The sequence below is a fragment of the Schistocerca nitens genome, chromosome 8 (genome assembly GCF_023898315.1).
Source record: "Schistocerca nitens isolate TAMUIC-IGC-003100 chromosome 8, iqSchNite1.1, whole genome shotgun sequence".
Lineage (NCBI taxonomy): Eukaryota > Metazoa > Arthropoda > Insecta > Orthoptera > Acrididae > Schistocerca > Schistocerca nitens.
In genome coordinates this window covers 527,784,960-527,809,278 of record NC_064621.1, presented here as the reverse complement: position 1 = coordinate 527,809,278, position 24,319 = coordinate 527,784,960, and the positions used below count along the sequence as shown (strand labels likewise).

At 46.0% G+C, this 24,319-nt stretch overlaps 1 protein-coding gene across 1 annotated transcript in view; it reads left to right on the top strand.

Moving 5' to 3' along the window:
- Positions 1 to 10,008: 10,008 nt before the first annotated feature.
- LOC126198786 (soluble guanylate cyclase 88E) overlaps positions 10,009 to 24,319 on the top strand; it is a 122,247-nt gene continuing 107,936 nt past the window's right edge. Inside the window, exon 1 of the mRNA XM_049935356.1 lies at positions 10,009 to 10,176. Within this exon, the coding sequence (XP_049791313.1) occupies positions 10,009 to 10,176 (168 nt within the window). The remainder of the gene's footprint in view (positions 10,177 to 24,319) is intronic.

Below are 24,319 nucleotides of genomic sequence, written 5' to 3'. Positions count from 1 at the left end.
ATGTCCTGGAAAACACACACACACACATCCGTAAGTGAGGACACCAGACAGCATGCTTAACATTAAAAAGCTCTTTAAATGGTCGCAACGTATTTTGTTTACGCCCGAGACATGTGTAACTATGCAGTGCCAAACGGAGAAATGCAGATTACAACTTCTGACGACTCGTTGGCACACAGAACATGGCCACGTGCATCCCCAGATGGCCACGCATGTACTACACGCGTGCGACGTTTTCACTGGTATCCTCTGGGTGGGCGGTCAGGAGCCGACATGGCTGTGGCTCATAGTCACAAAGCCTCCAGAGCTCTTGCCACACGCAGCGCCACGAGCTCACGAACACTCTCCCGTCTTTGCCCAGCTAGAGTCCATTGCTGCACGGATTAAACGGTACACCTCCCTCCAACCACGTGGCTTCAGCTGCCACGGAAATCTATTTCCCTGCCCGAGCTTCGGCCAGCATTATGATTATAACAACAACAAAAAGACTTTCTTCACTTCATTGCAGTACATCAAAGAAGCTCCCTTTTCTTTTTCGTTACAAAAAGGAAATCTGTTTACAACTGACTGAAAAAGAAAAGCAACAGCTACCGATTACTTCCTGCCAACTGCCAGGACCCACAAAGTCGCAAACATGGGTATTGTGTTGCTCTGCCTCATAAGCAGCTCCGCTGTTGTGGCCACAGACCGGCCAGTCGGCTTCGACCAAGCGCCATGTCATCCACCAACCAATGGCATCACTTGGATGTTGTGTGGAGGAGTGTATGATCAGCACACCAATCTCCTGACCATTATTCTGGGTCTGGAGCCGTTCGAACAGCTCCTCAATTGGCATCAGGAGATTGAGGGGCCCCAGCCTACTTCTCCTGCCGAGGAAAAATTCCCAGTAGTACCAGGAATTGAACCCGGGTCCTCCGCGCGATAGCCATTACGTTGATACCGAGTAACGCCGTCTCTAGCCTTCACAGTAGCCTCAGTTCGACAACGTAGTCCCATGTTTCTTCATGTGTACCAAATCCAACTCATTCCACTCATTGAAGATCAGATCCCGTAGAGCTAACAAGTTTCTACGTTTCACTTGCTGTTGCAAAGAGTCCCAAATATTTTCTATTTGGTTAAGACTGAAAGATTTGTAGACAAATCAAGGTGTTGTTCAAACTACGAAAGTATGCTTTCGCTTTGAACATTGCTGTTACCATCCTGGAAGGCGGGAGATGGTATGTCTGGCATGAAGATGTAGACGTCATTTACTTACAAATGGCAAAACGTAGTTGTCGGGAAACATCCTTGTTGGTGTCTTGAATAACAGGCGCCGTTGTAAATTTGCATTTCTGTATTCTTTTATTCAATTCTATGTACATTGTAACTATGTGTTATTGATGGCTAAATTGAGTTGCTGCTCGGCAGGCCACAAAATAAAAGTTACAGTCGCTCGGCTGCCGTTGTAAATAATTTATTTAACGACCGATTTCATAGCTTATAAGTCACATCATCAGGCTAGATCTGTTAAATTAGAAAAAGCGTTCGCTACAGTTGTGATCCATTATAGCTGCATACGAAAGGGTAATTACTTTCATGACATTAAACTTGCGACATGGACGGGACCGAACATTCTTTGTCTATGAATAAATGACACAATTAGCGGATCGTCAGTAAGTGGAAATTATGGGTCCACGATTCCTCAATAATGCCTCAGATACTTTTTATTAAAAGCTGTAAGAATCTTCAAGAAATATTCGCCCAACTCAGTGTGACATAAAACCAATAAAGGGCTGGAACACACAGTGAAAAATAAGAACATCTACCATGAACCCGGAGAGGAGGGCGGTAGACCAGACACTCAGGATCAAAATCAATCAAAGTGCTCATAAATTGATAAAAAATAGTGCAAGAAGAATCGATAAGAACTCGTTGTTGTTGTTGTTGTGGTCTTCAGTCCTGAGACTGGTTTGATGCAGCTCTCCATGCTACTCTATCCCGTGCAAGCTTCTTCATCTCCCAGTACTTACTTCAACCTACATCCTTCTGAATCTGCTTAGTGTATTCATCTCTTGGTCTCCCTCTACGATTTTTACCCTCCACGCTGCCCTCCAATGCTAAATTTGTGATTCCTTGATGCCTCAAAACATGTCCTACCAACCGATCCCTTCTTCTAGTCAAGTTGTGCCACAAACTTTTCTTCTCCCCAATCCTATTCAATACCACCTCGTTAGTAACGTGATCTACCCACCTTATCTTCAGCATTCTTCTGTAGCATCACATTTCGAAAGCTTCTATTCTCTTCTTGTCCAAACTAGTTATCGTCCATGTTTCACTTCCATACATGGCTACACTCCATACAAATACTTTCAGAAACGACTTCCTGACAAATAAATCTATACTCGATGTTAACAAATCTCTCTTCTTCAGAAACGATTTCCTTTCCATTGCCAGTCTACATTTTATATCCTCTCTACTTCGACCATCATCAGTTATTTTACTCCCTAAATAGCAAAACTCCTTTACTACTTTAAGTGTCTCATTTCCTAATCTACACTCCTGGAAATTGAAATAAGAACACCGTGAATTCATTGTCCCAGGAAGGGGAAACTTTATTGACACATTCCTGGGGTCAGATACATCACATGATCACACTGACAGAACCACAGGCACATAGACACAGGCAACAGAGCATGCACAATGTCGGCACTAGTACAGTGTATATCCACCTTTCGCAGTAATGCAGGCTGCTATTCTCCCATGGAGACGATCGTAGAGATGCTGGATGTAGTCCTGTGGAACGGCTTGCCATGCCATTTCCACCTGGCGCCTCAGTTGGACCAGCGTTCGTGCTGGACGTGCAGACCGCGTAAGACGACGCTTCATCCAGTCCCAAACATGCTCAATGGGGGACAGATCCGGAGATCTTGCTGGCCAGGGTAGTTGACTTACACCTTCTAGAGCACGTTGGGTGGCACGGGATACATGCGGACGTGCATTGTCCTGTTGGAACAGCAAGTTCCCTTGCCGGTCTAGGAATGGTAGAACGATGGGTTCGATGACGGTTTGGATGTACCGTGCACTATTCAGTGTCCCCTCGACGATCACCAGCGGTGTACGGCCAGTGTAGGAGATCGCTCCCCACACCATGATGCCGGGTGTTGGCCCTGTGTGCCTCGGTCGTATGCAGTCCTGATTGTGGCGCTCACCTGCACGGCGCCAAACACGCATACGACCATCATTGGCACCAAGGCAGAAGCGACTCTCATCGCTGAAGACGACACGTCTCCATTCGTCCCTCCATTCACGCCTGTCGCGACACCACTGGAGGCGGGCTGCACGATGTTGGGGCGTGAGCGGAAGACGGCCTAATGGTGCGCGGGACCGTAGCCCAGCTTCATGGAGACGGTTGCGAATGGTCCTCGCCGATACCCCAGGAGCAACAGTGTCCCTAATTTGCTGGGAAGTGGCGGTGCGGTCCCCTACGGCACTGCGTAGGATCCTACGGTCTTGGCGTGCATCCGTGCGTCGCTGCGGTCCGGTCCCAGGTCGACGGGCACGTGCACCTTCCGCCGACCACTGGCGACAACATCGATGTACTGTGGAGACCTCACGCCCCACGTGTTGAGCAATTCGGCGGTACGTCCACCCGGCCTCCCGCATGCCCACTATACGCCCTCGCTCAAAGTCCGTCAACTGCACATACGGTTCACGTCCACGCTGTCGCGGCATGCTACCAGTGTTAAAGACTATGATGGAGCTCCGTATGCCACGGCAAACTGGCTGACACTGACGGCGGCGGTGCACAAATGCTGCGCAGCTAGCGCCATTCGACGGCCAACACCGCGGTTCCTGGTGTGTCCGCTGTGCCGTGCGTGTGATCATTGCTTGTACAGCCCTCTCGCAGTGTCCGGAGCAAGTATGGTGGGTCTGACACACCGGTGTCAATGTGTTCTTTTTTCCATTTCCAGGAGTGTAATTCCCTCAGCATCACCCGATTTAATTTGACTACATTCCATTATCCTCGTTTTGCTTTTGTTAATGTTCATCTTATATCCTCCTTTCAAGACACTGTCCATTCCATTCAACAGCTCTTCCAAGTCCTTTGCTGCCTCTGACAGAATTACAATGTCATCGGCGAACCTCAAAGTTTTTACTTCTTCTCCATGAATTTTAATACCTACTCCGAATTTTTCTTTTGTTTCGTTTACTGCTTGCTCAATATACAGATTGAATAACATCGGGGAGAGGCTACAACCCTGTCTCACTCCTTTCCCAACCACTGCTTCCCTTTCATGCCCCTCGACTCTTATAACTGCCATCTGGTTTCTGTACAAATTGTAAATAGCCTTTCGCTCCCTGTATTTTACCCCTGCCACCTTCAGAATTTGAAAGAGAGTATTCCAGTTAACATTGTCAAAAGCTTTCTCTAAGTCTACAAATGCTAGAAACGTAGGTTTGCCTTTTCTTAATCTTTCTTCTAAGATAAGTCGTAAGGTTAGTATTGCCTCACGTGCTCCAACATTTCTACGGAATCCAAACTGATCCTCCCCGAGGTCCGCCTCTACCAGTTTTTCCATTCGTCTGTAAAGAATTCGCGTTAGTATTTTGCAGCTGTGACTTATTAAACTGATAGTTCGGTAATTTTCACATCTGTCAACACCTGCTTTCTTTGGAATTGGAATTATTATATTATTCTTGAAGTCTGAGGGTATTTCGCCTGTGTCATACATCTTGCTCACCAGATGGTAGAGTTTTGTCATGACTGGCTCTCCCAAGGCCATCAGTAGTTCTAATGGAATGTTGTCTACTCCCGGGGCCTTGTTTCGACTCAGGTCTTTCAGTGCTCTGTCAAACTCTTCACGCAGTATCTTATCTCCCATTTCGTCTTCATCTACATCCTCTTCCATTTCCATAATATTGTCCACAAGTACATCGCCCTTGTATAAACCCTCTATATACTCCTTTCACCTTTCTGCCTTCCCTTCTTTGCTTAGAACTGGGTTGCCATCTGAACTCTTGATATTCATACAAGTGGTTCTCTTCCCTCCAAAGGTCTCTTTAATTTTCCTGTAGACAGTATCTATCTTACCCCTAGTGAGAAAAGCCTCTACATCCTTACATTTGTCCTCTAGCCATCCCTGCTTAGCCATTTTGCACTTCCTGTCGATCTCATCTTTGAGACGTTTGTATTCCTTTTTGCCTGCTTCATTTACTGCATTTTTATATTTTCTCCTTTCATCAATTAAATTCAATATTTCTTCTGCTACCCAAGGATTTCTATTAGCCCTCGTCTTTTTACCTACTTGATCGTCTGCTGCCTTCACTACTTCATCCCTCAGAGCTACCCATTCTTCTTCTACTGTATTTCTTTCCCCAATTCCTGTCAATTGTTCCCTTATGCTCTCCCTGAAACTCTGTACAACCTCTGGTTCTTTCAGTTTATCCAGGTCCCATCTCCTTAAATTCCCACCTTTTTGCAGTTTCTTCTGTTTCAATCTGCAGTTCATAAACAATAGATTGTGGTCAGAATCCACATCTGCCCCTGGAAATGTCTTACAATTTAAAACCTGGTTCCTAAATCTCTGTCTTACCATTATATAATCTATCTGATACCTTTTAGTATCTCCAGGATTCTTCCAGGTATACAACCTTCTTTTATGATTCTTGAACCAAGTGTTAGTTATGATTAAGTTATGCTATGTGCAAAATTCTACAAGGCGGCTTCCTCTTTCATTTCTTCTCCCCAATCCATATTCACCTACTATGTTTCCTTCTCTCCCTTTTCCTACTGACGAATTCCAGTCACCCATGACTATTAAATTTTCGTCTCCCTTCACTACCTGAAAAATTTCTTTTATCTCCTCATACATTTCATCTATTTCTTCATCATCTGCAGAGCTAGTTGGCATATAAACTTGTACTACTGTAGTAGGCATGGGCTTTGTGTCTATCTTGGCCACAATAATGCGTTCACTATGCTGTTTGTAGTAGCTAACCCGCACTCCTATTTTTTTATTCATTATTAAACCTACTCCTGCATTACCCCTATTTGATTTTGTATTTATAACCCTGTAATCACCAGACCAAAAGTCTTCTTCCTCCTGCCACCGAACTTCACTAATTCCCACTATATCTAACTTTAACCTATCCATTTCCCTTTTTAAATTTTCTAACCTACCTGCCCGATTAAGGGATCTGACATTCCACGCTCCGATCCGCAGAACGCCAGTTTTCTTTCTCCTGATAACGATATCCTCCTGAGTAGTCCCCGCCCGGAGATCCGAATGGGGGACTATTTTACCTCCGTAATATTTTACCCAAGAGGACGCCATCATCATTTAATCATACAGAACTCACTTGGTAATAAAAACAATATAAAAACGATAACTGATGGGGAATTTTGTATGCTGATGAAAGTGGCATACAATAAATAAAGCAGCCTGCAGTGCTAAGTCGTGCTCAGTGATGGAAACCGGGATCGCGCATGTGCAGTGGGACAATATTAGCTGCAGAAATATTAGCGTGGCGCGATCGCATTCGCAGACAAAAAATGTTAAAATCCTGCCCCGAATAACATAGAGTACCCGTAACAGAACAGTTATACGTGACAAAGAATTATGAGTAGGAATTAATACAATTTTTTGTTTATTATTTAAGGATCAGATGAAAATAAAATAAGCGGAAATCAGTAGCAGGATATGGAACGTATAACGTTATTATTTGAGGGGTGCTTACATAAGCATATTGTGAGAAATAAATGCTAAGTAAACGACACAAAACTGAACGGTTTAGAGAACAAAGGTGACATGCTGTTTCAATAATAAAGTAATGACCTCACAAAAAATCCTTTTTTATGTTATAAAATCTGTGCATACCGAAAACCATACAATAAGGGACAAAGTAATGTACACTGAAGCAATAAAAACACACAGTCATTAGTGCAATGGTAAAGAAACAGAAAATCTTACCCGAAATATTTATTTAAAAAATTTAAGTTATCCAGAATGTTAAGACGACGTCGTTCCATTTTCCTGTTTAGCGTCTGCTCTGGAGACTGTTTCAAAGGACTTCATAATTTACACTTCCTCAAGGATTTTAAGTGTGTTCCCCTTACTTTCCCGATGTAAAATGGCCAAATTTGAGGCTGGATCAATTGCCGTATGCCCTTGCTTCTGGAAGTGGGCACGTACCGACCTACAACCCTAACACTTAAGATATTCTTTGAGTCTAATACTGAAACATCTACGTGTTTTCCCTATACAACACTTTGAATAATCACTTTAGTTATTTCTGTACACGCCTGTTGCATTGAATTTAGCACTTGTAGGCTGCTCTCTGTGGCTATGCCTGTCGCCTACTTTGTTAGGGATGAAAAAAGCAGGTTCAGTATTATTCCCCCGCGGCCTATTTTTTCCTAGATAGTACCAAAATAAGGGATCTTGTGACATGTACGTGCTTTTTTTTATCGTCCATATTCCTAACGGTAGTAGATGGAATAATGGTCCTTTTTATACATTTAACGATACTAAGTTTAAAGTCATCTACGAACTATTTATCATCTGCCCCTTTTTATGGCTATGTGATCCAATATAAATAACGCGAGATGACTTACACCACCTACGTACCAAACACTAGAAGACACTACTTTCAAAGATGATCTACAGTGGTGTGCAACCTCAGTGGAAATAAAATTTACGTGATCACATCTGTTTAACTTTATAGCCCTAAAAGCCGAAGCAATCAGCATTATCACCGTATGTACTGCGTCCGGAGTGTCGGAGAATTGGTTCTCGTACACGTCTGCGATGGTGGAAGTACTCCGGCCACAAAATAAAAACTCATTCAAACACTAGGACGGCAGATGGCGGTCCTCTGACTAGTATAACCCAATACTGTCTTCTCCTCTCTGTGTTCTACAGACGAGAAACTTGAACTCCCAGCCACAAGGACGGAGTTCAGATAACGTCTCTACGTGAGTATAGGCAGAAGAAGTGCTCTCAATCACTGAACGCTGAGTACTCAACGACGGCGCCGTACCATGAGGTGAAGTCCAGAATCGTATAAGTTCGCAACAGTACAGTTCCTAACCGTCTAACTATAAAATCTCCTGAGAGCAAAGACAGCAAGTCCGTCTGCACCAACAAAGCTGATACGGAGCGACCGTCAGACACAGGTGCTCAAAACTGAAAAACCTCATTCTCTCCACAGCTGGCTTCCCAGCAAAGCTCGCTGCCCTCCCTCATAACTGCAGAAGGCGAATCATATTCTCGAAACCACGGAATATTGTCCCTCTCTACAGATTCTTCCGAGCGCCAACCAACCATAGTTTAGTCTTTTGTCGTCCAGCCCAGTTTGCGAGGAAATACCTATCCCCATTAATTACGAATACATACAATGGTACGCTTCTCAAAGTAAATATCCTCGGAAGCCTGCGTGATTTCCGAGGTAACGTTTCCTCGTTCCTCTCTGCTGCGTCCAAGTTTTTCAGAGTTTCCCAAGTATTATCCGGTTATCCTTACGGCCCCGCTACAATGCCCCGCCGCTGTATTGTGCTTCAGCACTCACGTGCCCAGACCGTCCGTCTTGGCTGCTTCCTGTGTCAAGCAGGATCAACACACACGTGCGGACTTTTCCACATAGGGCTTGAGTTACGCCTGCTGTTTCATTTCCACTGGCGTTCCAACCTCTGCTAGTATAGGCAATCATTCATTACGCCGTTTTGCTAATAAAGACACTCTGTCACCTTTCGTGCAATAAGCGTTAACAACTATTTAGAAGGTGTACATGACCACGTCGCTCTCTTTAAATATTGATATATACGATGTGCAACCTATCAAATGATACCTAATTCCGGTTGTAAATCACGGCAAAGTATGTAGGTGAGTGGTTGTAAGGTACGAAATTATAGCCACCTTACAATCTTACTACATCACAAGATACAACTCGACTCCTCCTCCTCTCTCTCTCTCTCTCTCTCTCTCTCTCTCCAAGACTGTACCCCACTCCACTCATCCACTCACAAGCAAAGTTTCTATTGCCGGCCGGTGTGGCCGAGCGGTTCTAGGCGCTTCAGTATGGAACCGCGCGACCGCTACGGTCGCAGGTTTGAATCCTGCCTCGGGCATGGATGTATGTGATGTCCTTAGGTTAGTTAGGTGTAAGTAGTTCTGAGTTCTAGGGGACTGATGACCTCAGCAGTTAAGTCCCATAGTGCTCAGAGCCATTTGAACCATTTTCTACTAATAGTCTTTCGCAGCACAATCCTCTATTATTAAAAAAAATGGTTCAAATGGCTCTGAGCACTATGGGACTCAACTGCTGTGGTCATAAGTCCCCTAGAACTTAGAACTACTTAAACCTAACTAACCTAAGGACAGCACACAACACCCAGCCATCACGAGGCAGAGAAAATCCCTGACCCCGCCGGGAATCGAACCCGGGAACCCGGGCGTGGGAAGCGAGAACGCTACCGCACGACCACGAGATGCGGGCCTCTATTATTCACATGCTACAAAACTTTACTTTTCAGCGTGACATTTAAAACATTACCAAAGTTACAATTTTATGTGTAAAACGAAACCCTTACAGTGTACACTCGGAAACCACCTACAAATTTAATGATTTATTCTTTCTGCTATACTGTATATGCACAATCCGCAAAACTTCTTTCGATACTGGTGTTGTAATTACAGTGGCCAGCAACGATGTTCGATTACCTCCACAAAATTTCATTGTGAAGCAGTTGATGTTCCAGACACCAGACGACCGCCTTTGCTGACAGCTGTTCTGCCGGCCAGAGTGGCCGAGCGGTTCTAGGCGCTACAGTTTGGAACCGCGCGACCGCTACGGTCGCAGGTTCGAATCCTGCCTCGGGCATGGATGTGTGTGAAGTCCTTAGGTTAGGTTTAAGTAGTTCTAAGTTCTAGGGGACTGATGACCTCAGAAGCTAAGTCCCATAGTGCTCAGAGCCATTTGAACCATTTTGAACAGCTGTTCTGCTCTCTCATGTTCGTGACAGGTACCAGGATGTACGGGCTGCTGCTGGAGAACATGTCCGAGTACATCAAGCAGGTGTACGGCGAGGACCGCTGGGAGGAGATCCGGCGCCAGGCGGCAGTGGACCAGCCCAGCTTCAGCGTCCACCAGGTCTACCCGGAGACTCTGATCCCGCGCCTCGCCAAGAAGGCCATCCAGGTAAGCGGCCGGCCGAGCGAGGGGGCGCACTGCATATGGCGCTGGATTAGCAGTATTCTAAGTATGCACTTACACAGTAAGCTTTGCCGTGTACAAGGTCGCAGCTCACGTGTGCAGCCGCTTGACATAGGGGGTCTTGTGTGTGTTTTCGCAATGGCTGCCCATCAAGTTTGAGGTGCTGCGCCATACAACACAAAATTAAAAACATATTTGCAGTTCCAAGGGATTTCCACCAGAAATACACTGAAAAGCCAAAGAAACTGGTATAGGCATGCATATTCAGAGAGACGTAAACAGGCTGCTGTCGGCAACGCCTATATAAGACTACGAGTGTCGGGAGCAGTTGTTAGATCGGTTACTGCTGCTACAAGAGGAGGTTATCACGATATCAGTGATATAGAACGTGCTGTAATAGTCGACGCACAAGCGATGGGACGCAGCAATGGTTCAAATGGCTCTGAGCACTATGGGAATTAACATCTGTGGTCATCAGTCCCCTAGAACTTAGAACTACTTAAACCTAACTAACCTAAGGACATCAAACACATCCATGCCCGAAGCAGGATTCGAACCTGCGACCGTAGCGGTCGCGCGGTTCCGGACTGAGCGCCTAGAACCGCTAGACCAGGACGCAGCATCTCCGAGGTAGCCATGAAGTGAAGATTTTCCCGTACGACCATTTCGCGAGTTACCATGACTACCAGGAATCCGGTAAAACATCAAATCTCCGACATCGCTGCGGCCGGAATAAGATCCTGCAAGAACGGGACTACTGAAGAGAATCGTTCAACGAGACAGAAGTGCAACCCTTCCGCAAATTGCAGCAGATTTCAACGCCGGCCCATCAACAAGTGTCACCGTGCGAACCATTCAACGAAACAACATCGATATGGGCTTTCGGAACCAAAGGCCCACCCGTGTAACCTTGATGACTGCACGACACTAAGCTTTACGCCTCGCCTGGGCCTGTCAACATCGACATTGGACTATTGATGACTGGAAACATGTTGCCTGGTCGGACGAGTCTCGTTTCAAATTGTTTCGAGTGGATGGACGTGTAAGGGTATGGAGACAACCTCATGAATCCATGGACCCTGCATGTCAGCAGGGGACTGTTCAAACTGGTGTAGGATCTGTAATGGTATGGGTCGTGTGCAGTTGGAGTGATATGGGACCCCTGGTACGTCTACATACGATTCTGACAGGTGACACATACGTAAGCATCCTGTCTGATCACCTGCATCCATTCACGTCCATTGTGCATTCCGACGGACTTGGCAATTCCAGTAGGACAATCCGACATCTGACACGCCCAGAATTGCTACAGATTGTCTCCAGCAAGACTCTTCTGAGTTTAAACCCTGCCGCTGGCCACCAAACGCCCCAGACATGAACATTATTGAGTATATCTGCGATGCCTTGCAACGTGTTGTTCAGAAGACATCCCTACCTCCTCGTACTCTACGGATTTATGGACAGCCCTGCAAGATTCATGATGTCCATTTCCTCCAGCACTACTTCAGACAGTAGTCGAGTCCATGCCACGTCGTGTTGCGGCACTTTCGAGTGCTCACAGGGGCCATACACGATATTAGGTAGGTGTACCAGTTTCTTTGGCCCTTCAGTATACGTTCCGCCTTCATTTAATTTTAGTCATTTAATGGATTAGCTACACAAAATTGAAGATATTCAGGAATCAATGAAACCCCAAGCATATCATCACTCTAACGTTGTTATAAATTACTGGACTGTATAGTGTACCCGGTAGCAGTTAGACCACAATTTAGTGTGATGAAAAGAAGACTGAAGTTTAGAAGACTAGTCGGGAAGAATAAATGCGCAAAGAAGTACGATACGGAAGTACTAAAGAATGAATTGATACGCTAGAAGTTTTCTAAGGATATGTATGGGTACTGCGATAAGGAATAGCTCAGTAGGGAGTTAGTTGAAAAGGAATGAACGTCTCTAAAAAGGGCAACCACAGAACGTGAAAGAAAAACATAGGTATAAAGAAGGTAATACGGAAGATACCTTGGGTAACAAAAGAAATATTTCAGTTGATCGATGAAGGAAGGAGGTACACAGATGTTCAGGGGAATTCAGGAGCACAGATATATGTCATTTAGGAACGAAATAAATAGAAAGTGTAGGAAAGCTAATGTGAAATGACTGCACGGAAAATGTGAGGAAATCGAAAAAGAAATGACTGTCGGAAGGACTCACTCCGCATGTATAAAATTCATTTCCGTGTAGTAATGTATATAGCGGGTGTTCAGAAACAGTCTGAAAAGCTTGTAAGGGTCTGCAGAGTAGGTTGTCCTGGAAATAAACGTTAAGAAAAAAATTCGATAATTTGCTCCGTTTCCGATTGAATTAGTACTGGAGTTAGCCAATCAGGTTATTGCGTATGCAAATTCAAGCATCCTGTCACAGACAGTGTCGCCAAACAAGTTTTTCGTTTGGTTTCCTCAAACCGAACAAACGTATCTTTTACACCTAGCTGAAATTTATCACTTCCGCAAAAGGCATATTTCAACTGGAAATGAGCATTTCAACAAGTGGTAACTTGCCTTCTTTTAGCGCGTGCAAGTGCTTGAATTTGCGCGTGCCGTGACCTGATTAACTAACGTGAAAGCTGGTTAAACCAGAAACGGCGCAACGTATCGAATTTTCTTCTTAACTATTATTTCACAGCACAACCCACCCTGCAGCACCCTTACAAGCTTTCCAGGCTGTTTCTGACTACCTTGTATATTATTCGGCTCTTTTATGACGGTCGTGGTCTTCTGCTTCTCGACTTCCTTACCTTCCTTACGTGCACAGTCTTCTTCTTGAATGCCCCGTGAATTCATCGCATCATTACTATTTTGTATCCATCTGCAGTGTGGTCTTCCACATTTTCTTCGCTGAGCTGGTATCCATTGATAGATTCCTTTTGGCCATAGGTGCTCATACCAAGTTAATATTTTACCGTATGCGGAATCGCGAACAATATCTTTTTCAGAACGAGATTCTCACTCTGCAGCGGAGTGTGCGCTGATATGAAACTTCCTGGCAGATTAAAACTGTGTGCCGGACCGAGACTCGATCTCGGGACCTTTGCCTTTTTGCGGGCAAGTGCTCTACCAACTGAGCTACCCAAGCACGACTCACGCCCCATCCTCACAGCTTTACTTCTGCCCGCGAAAGGCAAAGGTCCCGAGTTTGAGTCTCGGTCCGGCACACAGTTTTAATCTGCCAGGAAGTTTAATATCTTTTTCTCTTATAGTTACCCATATCCTTTCGTTTCTGATGTGTTTCAGTCTGGCGATGCGACACTTTTTCGTCAAAAATCTATCTCAAAGGACATCAGTTTCTATTTGTCCTTTTTGGTTAGCTCCTCTGTTTCAGCGCAGATGTGGTGATGCTCTCTACGACTAACTTGTACAGCAAGACCTTCGTTTGTTCGTAATGCTGGCGCTTCATAACAAGGACCTGAGTCCGCAAGTTACTCTTTTTCCTTGCCCAATTTTATTTGAGATGCCTTGTGCGCTTCTTCCATTTCTTGTAAAAACGAACCTAAGTATTTAAATATGCAGAAATTTTTAAGATGCCGAATCCTTCAACCACTGCCATATATTCCCTATTTTATATATTTATTGTCAGACCACATTTTGATTATTGTTCGTGCATTTTTCTGAACATTTAGCTGGAGTCGCCTTTGTCGCTCGCTATCGGGAACTGGTCATCGGCAAAGATTGAAGTAAGTAAAGTATACAGTATTTCTTGTCCTGCAGAAATTCCCATTCTAAGCTTTTGCTCTTCCAAGTTTGCAAAGTTTCTTCTAATTATACTTTAATCTAAGTCGCTATTAATGGCCGCGCTTGTCTGCGAACCTTATTTACGGAGAATCCTCGGGAAATTTTGTTACATAATTTAACCGTACTGTTACAACGCTCCAGTTTCTCATTGCCTGAACATACTTGTTAGCGATATTAAAATTTTTCGTTACTACTCACAACGTACCTAGTTGGAATGTATCGTGTGTCTTCTGCAGATCAATAAATGTTAAATGAACTATTATTTCCCTTTCTTGGCTCTTTTCAATGAGGTGTTTAAGAGTGAATATGAACCAAAATGCAGAGCTTTTATTAATCCATAATAAAACAACAACAGTTCAAATTTAAAATCCACAAAACCTGAACGTGCTGCATCGACGAGTAAACTTGATGGTGGATGAAAATTACCACAAACTCCGTAAGACTTCGCAAAGTCGTCATCAGGGCAGCAATTAACAGCTCGTGTATCAGCCCGTAGTCCAGTCTGGTACAGGGCAGTCAGGTCCAAGTACTGCGTCACGAGGATGACGTCAACAGTCTTCAGAGGGTGGAAGATATGTCAGCTGAGCAGCCGAGTACTGCTTATGAAGACATTCTGACATCTAGGTGGTGACACGAATTGGGTAACCGGGAGCGTTGGGTTCCCCGATAACGTCAATATCTTCCATGGCGAAATCGATGTCGCTACTTAAGTACCTGACAAACGGTTTATCGAATCAGCTTCAGACTATATCTCTAACTTTCCTCTCTCGAACAGCGCGTAGGAAAAATGAACACTTGAAATTTTCTCTGCGGGCTCTAATATTGGCAAGATGCAACGGTGTCTAAAGCTACGTATTAAAATTCAGCCCTATGCTGCCGAAACTGTCCAAATGTCGTCCAAAACGTGATGTCTGGTCAGAGTTTAGTGTCTCCCAGCTGAACTGAAATAGGATGTTGCTGCTCAACGAACAGGGGCAGTATTTGTTTATAAGTTCATGGGATAAAATATTACTCACCCCATTAAGCGCACTAGTCATTGTGGAGCACAGTAAATGGCGTAGAACTACGTACCAGGCGTCCATGTGACCATCCGCTGCTCTTGTAGGTCGTGGCAGTGAAGTGATGTGTATTTTCCAGCCAGTCGTGTGGAATCAGTGCAGTAGGATGGATCGATGTGGAGATGTAACAGAATGGCAGAAACGAAGTACTGGTTTGGACGTGGCTATGACCACACCGTGAATGAAATTGCCTGGTTTGTTCATATATTACGTCCCTACATGTTATCGCGTACCACTCATAGCCATATCACACGACGTAAGAACGCCAGTTGTTAAAACAATCTAGCCACAACGACTAGCGAATAGTGTCGCGTCTCGTCAGTTTTAAGACCACGCTTTATTGGCAGAACACTTCAAATATATAACAAACCCATTAAAGAGACTGGCTGTACTATACTTTTCCGTCCTTTGGTACAATATTGCTGCGTAGTAGCCAATACGTACCAGAGAGGAGGCCGAGAAAGTTCGAAAAAGGAATGATCGGAAAAACTTGAAACACGAAAGTTTGTTCTGGATTTTCACGAAATAGAGGACATGCTTCGAGAGCTCGTGTGGCAGTCATTAGTATATAGACTTTATTCGCTGCGGCGAGATCTATTCTCAAAATTTCAGTCACCAATTTTCTCAAGCGAATGTGAAAATATTTTGTTGACACGCACCTAAAAAATGGTTCAAATGGCTCTGAGCACTATGGGACTCAACATCTGTGGTCATAAGTCCCCTAGAACTTAAACCTAACTAACCTAAGGACATCACACACATCCATGCCCGAGGCAAGATTCGAACCTGCGACCGAAGCAGTCGCACGGTTCCTGACTGAGCGCCTAGAACCGCTAGACCACCGCGGCCGGCTACACGCACCTTCATAAGGAGAAATAACTCTTCTGTCCTTGCCGTGTGGAGGTGTGGTAAATTTGGAAGCTTCGCGTTTGTTTGGCGTCTTGTCGAGTGCAGGTCTTATATGAGGTTAATTCAACATCGGTGGGGGCTGTCTACCAATGGAGTAGCGCCGCTGCCAGTTTTTAGCGGTCGTTCCTCGTCCTGAGTTGGCGGATGAGTGGTCTGTGGGAAAGTCGGAACTTGATGTAGAATGGTAACAGACAGAGTTGAAAAACACACGAACAACGACAACTGTCTATTTATTAACCACTCACTAAGCTCAGTATAGCTTCTGGGGACGGATGTCCACACAACTTGATTACAATCGAAATGTCAATCTCTGATGATGCATAACAGTTGCTTACTCTGGCGAAGTCTATGAACATTGGATTAGCGATAAGCAGAAAGGTGCCATGGAAGAGCCGCGACAGGGTTCCCTGAGGCTATACACTCCATCGTCAGGCCAAAAGTGGCCCATCGGGACCATCCGACCGCCGTGTCATCCTCAGCTGAGGATGCGGATAGGAGATGCGTGTGGTCAGCACACCGCTCTCCCGGTCGTTATGATGGTTTTCTTTGACCGGAGCCGCTACTATTCGGTCGAGTAGCTCCTCAGTTGGCATCATGAGGCTGAGTGCACCCCGAAAAATAGCAACAGCGCATGGCGGCCCGGACGGTCACCCATCCAAGTGCCGGCCACGGCCGAGAGCGCTTAACTTCGGTGATCTGACGGGGACCGGCGTATCCACAGCGGCAAGGCCGTTGCCTCCTTGAGAGTATGGGGTCGTGGATAGTCTACCGACGAGTAACCAGCTGTTGTAACGATAAGCGACGAGGCCCCATGTGGCGGTGACTCTTGGTTAGTCCAGGCGCAGGTCCAACGAATCGAGGCCCTCGAGAGCAGCTCACGGCAAGGGCTGAACGGCGGTGTCTGACGGGTAACACCAGCGGCAGGCGTTTTCGTTCGTAGTGAAGACTCGAGAGTGGCTAGTGGTCGGTCTGTAGCCCGGAGCGGAACTGGCTCACGCGGCAGTCAGGCAGGCTTGCTTCTTCGAGTCAGGACAATAAATCCACAACGAGCTTATCGCAAAGTGAAACCTAGGGCTTAGCCTACTGCAGCCTTGAGATGTTACACATGGTTAGGAACTTAGCGTGTTTGGCGTCGTTGTGGGCGCCTGTCTTACATGAGGTAAATTCAGCATGGTGGGCTCTGCCTACCAATGGCATAGCTCGGATAGCACCCGCTTGTAGCATTCACGGTCGCCGTTCCTCGTCCCGAATTGGCGGATGAATCTCTACTTGGTGTAGAGCCTTCTTGCCAAGCGTTGGCATCTATCAAGACAGTAAGGATCAAATGGTTCAAATGGCCCTGAACACTATGGGACTTAACTTCTGAGGTCATCAGTCCCCTAGAACTTAGAACTACTTAAACCTAACTAACCTAAGGACACCACACAAATCCATGCCCGAGGCAGGATTCGAACCTGAGACCGTAGCGGTCGCTCGGTTCCAGACTGTAGTGCCTAGAACCGCTCGGCCACTCCGGCCGGCCAAGACAGTAAGTCCCGCCAGCTATGTCATGCAGGTAGTGTGCTGGTAACTGGTAACACACATGGAACACTCGATGCAGCATTTTCTTCTGGATAGTCCGTAGTCGCTTGATGTGGCTAGGGGCTACATTTCCCCATGCTTCACTGGCGTGGCTGTCGTGCGGCTGAGCGGCGACCTAAGTACCAGCCAGCGGAAGACCACAGGCGCACTGTTACGTGGGCACTTGACTATGAGGACGCAAATACACTCCTGGAAATGGAAAAAATAACACATAGACACCGGTGTGTCAGACCCATCATACTTGCTCCGGACACTGCGAGGGGGCTATACAAGCAATGATCACACGCACGGCACAGCGGACACACCAGGAACCGCGGTGTTGGCCGTCGAATGGCGCTAGCTGCGCAGCATTTGTGCACCGCCGCCGTCAGTGTCAGCCAGTTTGCCGTGGCATACGGAGCTCCATCGCAGTCTTTAACACTGGTAGCATGCCGCGACAGCGTGGACGTGACCCGTATGTGCAGTTGACGGACTTTGAGCGAGGGCGTATAGTGGGCATGCGGGAGGCCGGGTGGACGTACCGCCGAATTGCTCAACACGTGGGGCGTGAGGTCTCCACATACATCGATGTTGTCGCCAGTGGTCGGCGGAAGGTGCACGTGCCCGTCGACCTGGGACCGGACCGCAGCGACGCACGGATGCACGCCAAGACCGTAGGATCCTACGCAGTGCCGTAGGGGACCGCACCGCCACTTCCCAGCAAATTAGGGACACTGTTGCTCCTGGGGTATCGGCGAGGACCATTCGCAACCGTCTCCATGAAGCTGGGCTACGGTCCCGCACACCGTTAGGCCGTCTTCCGCTCACGCCCCAACATCGTGCAGCCCGCCTCCAGTGGTGTCGCGACAGGCGTGAATGGAGGGACGAATGGAGACGTGTCGTCTTCAGCGATGAGAGTCGCTTCTGCCTTGGTGCCAATGATGGTCGTATGCGTGTTTGGCGCCGTGCAGGTGAGCGCCACAATCAGGACTGCATACGACCGAGGCACACAGGGCCAACACCCGGCATCATGGTGTGGGGAGCGATCTCCTACACTGGCCGTACACCACTGGTGATCGTCGAGGGGACACTGAATAGTGCACGGTACATCCAAACCGTCATCGAACCCATCGTTCTACCATTCCTAGACCGGCAAGGGAACTTGCTGTTCCAACAGGACAATGCACGTCCGCATGTATCCCGTGCCACCCAACGTGCTCTAGAAGGTGTAAGTCAACTACCCTGGCCAGCAAGATCTCCGGATCTGTCCCCCATTGAGCATGTTTGGGACTGGATGAAGCGTCGTCTTACGCGGTCTGCACGTCCAGCACGAACGCTGGTCCAACTGAGGCGCCAGGTGGAAATGGCATGGCAAGCCGTTCCACAGGACTACATCCAGCATCTCTACGATCGTCTCCATGGGAGAATAGCAGCCTGCATTACTGCGAAAGGTGGATATACACTGTACTAGTGCCGACATTGTGCATGCTCTGTTGCCTGTGTCTATGTGCCTGTGGTTCTGTCAGTGTGATCATGTGATGTATCTGACCCCAGGAATGTGTCAATAAAGTTTCCCCTTCCTGGGACAATGAATTCACGGTGTTCTTATTTCAATTTCCAGGAGTGTAGATGCCTGCGACTGCAGCGCTGTTTACTGCGACCTGCACGCCAGGTAACGGATAGGCTTGCGCCCCCCAGAGGATGTGGCGGCTGCAGGAGGCATGCCTGTAAGCAGCTCAGCGACTCTTGTGCTGACAAACAACCTCGAAGGCGAGGAAGGGGCCGTCCCTGGCCCGCAAAGCATATCCGTGAACTTGGTGACCTAATATTCAGGGGCTCTACACACACCACTATGGTCATTGTAATAAAGTAAGACATATAATAGCTCACGTGGAAGGATTCTGGTGCTCATTTCACCCGAATGCTACTCGACAGTGGGACGGTCGAAAAATAGTCTGCAAGTGGCTCTGCTAACCCTCTGCCTAGAACTTAATTCTAAATTCCAGTGTAGTGATATAAACGTAGAAAATTGACTTCAAACCCGACACGAATTTCTGCTTTCAGCGAGTACAGGTCCATCTCAACTAGTTTATAAGCGAATAATGTGAAGGAAATTGCATGCAATTACTTTTACGGTGTGATACCTCACAAAAAACGTCAGTGTTTACAGCATCAAGTAATATTGCACATCTTAATGGGCAATACCGCACAGAAACTGGACAGTAGCTGAGTGGAGAGGAATAGTGTGCCCCGACGAGTCACATTTAACTTCCTTTTGAATCATATGTCGAATGCACCGACGGTCCAGCGAGCCATTCAGCCCACATTTAAAGTGCAGAAGTGCTTCGGTAGTACCGCGTGGGATTAGCCGAGCGGTCCAAGGCGCTGCAGTCATGGACTGTGAGACTGGTCCCGGCGGAGGTTCGAGTCCTCCCTCGGGCATGGGTGTGTGTGTGTTTGTCCTTTAGGTTAAGTAGTGTGTACGTTTAGGGACTGATGACCTTAGCAGATAAGATTTCACACACATTTGAACATTTTTTTGCTTCTGTAGTGTTATGCACCCCGCTCATTCAGGTTACCATGAACATGAACGGGAATGTTTATTTGTACATTCCCGGTGATTAAATGTTCCCCTTTCTTTACTTCTCCAATGACTATGCTGATGATGCTCCTGTCTTCCAAGATGACAACAGTCGTTTCAACAGGGCTGCACGTGTACGTTTCGGGTTTGACACTCACGCACTCTACTACACCTCAGCTTCCCCGCGAAATCATCCGATCTTAATGCCACAGGAAATTTCCGGGAATATTTGGCTCCATCATAGTCTGAATCGGATATGGCACACATGAACAAACTTGCAGACTCTCTCCCTCGCGGCACTGAGGCCACTATCAATGCTAGAGGCGGTGTTACGCGATATTTGCGAATGTCTCCTGAGGATGACCAGTTTTTGGTCTGCGTTAAAGTGTAATCGGTCTTACAGATAATGGTGATATTATTGACGTTGCTGCTTCATTAGGTCTGTCTTCAGCACTTAAATGTTCGCTCCTGGCTGGTCGAGTAATGGTGCGGAATTTTGGATGGGTGGTGGTGTGGAGGGGGGGGGGGGGGGGGGGGGGGGCGGACGTTTCCAGAGAGGAGTGAGTAGGAGTCAACGCATCTGACCGGAATTCTTCCCTTCCCCCACCCCCACCCCCTACCCCATCCCTTTTGACAGACCATCCAGGATGCTTCTCTTGTCTGCGGTCAAGACGGTTTTGCCAGTAAATAGAATTCTTGCTGCACACATTCCTGTATCCGTATGATTCTATGGCACACTAAGAACGGTGGATTATTCTGTCTTACCTTACCCTACCTCCAATCTCAGAGTTTTTACGCTCTACAGCTCACTATAGCAACATCAAAGTTTTTCCTTGATGTCTTAACACGTATCCTATTATTCTGTTCCTTCTTCTCATTTCTATTTTTCGTATGTCAGTTTTTTCGCCTACTCTGTGCACAACTTCTTCATTCCTTATCAATCCACCGAACTGTCAGCCTCCTTCTAGAGCACGACATTTCGGTGCCTCGAGTCTCTTCCATTCCGATTTTCCAAAATGATTAACCACCATACATTACTGTGCTCCAAACATACTTTTTCAGAAATTTCTTCCCCAAATTGAGATCGATGTTCCATGCTACCACAGTTATTTTGGCCAAGAATACCCTCTTTTTATGTGCTACTCTACATTTTATTTACTACTTCCTTCGTCCTTCTTATGTCATTTTGCTTCCAAGGTAGCATAATTCCTTAATTTCGTCTACTTTATAGTCCCAATTTTGATGTTAAGTTTATCACTGATCTCATTTCTGCTACTTGTCATTCTTTCCGTCTTTCTTCAGTGTACTCTCAAGCCATATTACGTACTCGTTAGACTGCCAATGTCATCTTCGAGTCTTATCAGTTATAGCCTTTCATCTAAAATTTTAACTGCACTCTTGAAGCTTTATTTTATTTCTGTCATTGCTTCTTAAATGTATAGATTAAAAAGTAGGGACGAATGACTGCATCCCTGTCTTATACACTTTTTAATGCGAGCACTTCGTTCCTCGTCTTCCAGTCTTATTGTTCTTGTACATATTGTATATTAACCATCTTTCCCTATAGCTCACTTCTATTACTCTCAAAATTTAAAACAAATTGGAATATTCTGCAGTGTCGAACACTTCTTCTATGAATGTGTCTTCTTTTTACTTAATTCTTGCTTCTGGTTATCAAGAAGAAAGTCAGAACTTCCTCTCTGGTGCCTTTATCTTTCCAAAAGCCAAACTGACCACCATTTAACAGCTTCTCTGTTTTCCTCTCCAATCTTCTATGTATTATTCTTAACATGAACTTGGCTGCATGAGCTGCTAAGCTGATTATGAGATAATTGTCATTCTTGTATGCTCTTGCTATCTTCGGGATTTTTAGATGATATTTTTCCGAAAGTCTGATGGTATGTCTCCAGTCTAATATATGCTACACAGCAAACTGAATAGTCGTTTGGTCGCCACTTAACATGATGATTTCAGAAATTTTGAAGAAAATTTATCTTTCCCTTATGCCTTATTTGATCACGACTCTTCCAGAGCTCATTTAAATTCCGACTTTAATACTAGATCCTTCACATCTTCCATATCGACTCTCATTTCTTTTTCTGTCTCGTCATCAAACAGTTCCTCCCGACCGTAGACGATTTCAGTGTACCCTTTCACCTGCCTACTGTTTCCTCTGAGTTTGACTGTGGAATTCCATTTGCAGTAATAACATTGACACCCTTCCTTCAAATTTCCCCAAAGGTTATTGTAATTGTTTTGGTATGCTGAACAAGTCCTTCGGATGTACATTTGTTTTCGATTTAGCCACATGTTCCTTGCCGCTATTTAGCCTTGACCTCTCTGCAAATTCCATTTAGTTCTTTCATAAACGACTTATAAAGCTGAATTCCCGTCTCGTTGATCAGTTGAAGAATTCCTTCTATTACTCAAGGTTTCTTCACAGTTACATTCCTTGTACTTACGTATGTCTATCCACAATATATTGCGCAATACAAGTAAAGGATCGCTTTTTGAAACGCCTAATTCCAATGCAATGCCGCCAAAGTATGGAACTTCGCTCAAAGGTGCCTACAACTTTACTTTGTAACGGTGCAAAGGCATGGGACCTCGCAACGGCAAGGCGTCGACACATGCGAAAAAAGGATGGTCGAGGATAACATTTCAGACACACCACGGGAGGGGGGGGGGGGGGGGGAGAGGCTGGCCAGGCGGGGAGGGGGAGAGTGGCATAAAGGGAGTCCCTTCCTCTGGAGGCAACTGGCCTCAAAGGTGTATCAGACGGTTGCCTATCTGTAGGCAAATCAGGCTACTTCACAGGTTTTCCCAGTAAAGGTGCATTTTTAAAATTCTCAATAATTGTGGGCAGGTGAAACGGAAGATTTTGTCGTTCAGAGCAGCCTTAGAGGGACCCTTTGTCATTTTATTCACCCATGTGTCAGCGTCGTTTTCCACTATGATCACGCCACAGAACTGAAAAACTATACGGACAGTCCGTTGCTTCGAATCATGTTCAAATTTCATCGAATGGATTTGAGCGGTACCCAGTGATTCCACCCTGCGCACCAGAGCAAAAGTTTCAATCACACTCCACTCCAAAGGGTTGAACTCACTTTCAGTAGGGTTATAGCGCCTTGCTATCCGTCGAGAAGTGTTGAATCACCCAGGCGGTATCTACGACGCCAAAGGTTGTCAAGAACGTCTTCCTGGTGCTCTTTCCACTGTAAACTGCCGTTTTCGAACGCGATATGTGTGGAAATCTACGTTCCAAGAAAATGGGTGGTTTCATTGACGCCCTTTACGCCGCTCCCTTAGGCCTTTTCGTTTCGATTCTGAGCGGCAGTCTGTCTGAAATATTTTTCTTGGCCTCCGATAAGAAAACCTAATTTCAACGCTGGGCGTCGTGGTTCCGACCTCCAACGCAGAGACGACAAAGTAGGGGGTGAAATGTGGCTAACAGAGCCTGTGACGACCTTTCCATAGTGTGACTCGCCCATTGTGGTGTTGGATGAATTGTGGTGACATTTGGTGCCAGTGTGACATCGTTTACCCACCCTTAACTTCTGAGCTGTGGTCTGTTTTCCTCGTGTGTCGACATCTTGTTGTCTGAAGCGTCATCGAGCCCAAGGGCAACCTCACAGGGATTTAAAATTTTCACCATTACAAAGGAAGGTTGTAGGCACTTTTCAGCCAAATTTCAAACTTACGAGTCGGAATAGCGTTTTCGAAAAAGTGATCCTTTAATTCTGTTACGAGATGTATTTTACGCCAGGTTCTCAAGAGTTATATCAATGACTTTGTCTCATCTAGATCTGCCACTCTGGCGGCAAAAACGATATGGTTTCATTAAAAAAAATCAGATTTTATACCTGTATCTTGATCATTAATGAAGTTGCGAGAACGCATTGCTGCTTCTTTCATGACACCCTGGTCACTGTCCATCTTGGTGGAAACGGATTACAAATGTCTTTATCGGCCCAAAAGTAATCTGGGGTGAGCCGGCCGACGTGGCCGAGCGGTTCTATGGGCTTCAGTCTGGAACCGCGCGACCGCTACGGTCGCAGGTTCGAATCCTGACTCGGGCATGGATGTGTGTGACGTCCTTAGGTTAGTTAGCTTTAAGTAGTTCTGATCCCGGCGGAGGTTCGAGTACTCCCTCGGGCATGGGTGTGTGTGTTTGTCCTTAGGATAAATTAGGGTAAGTAGTGTGTAAGCTTAGGGACTCATGACCTTAGCAG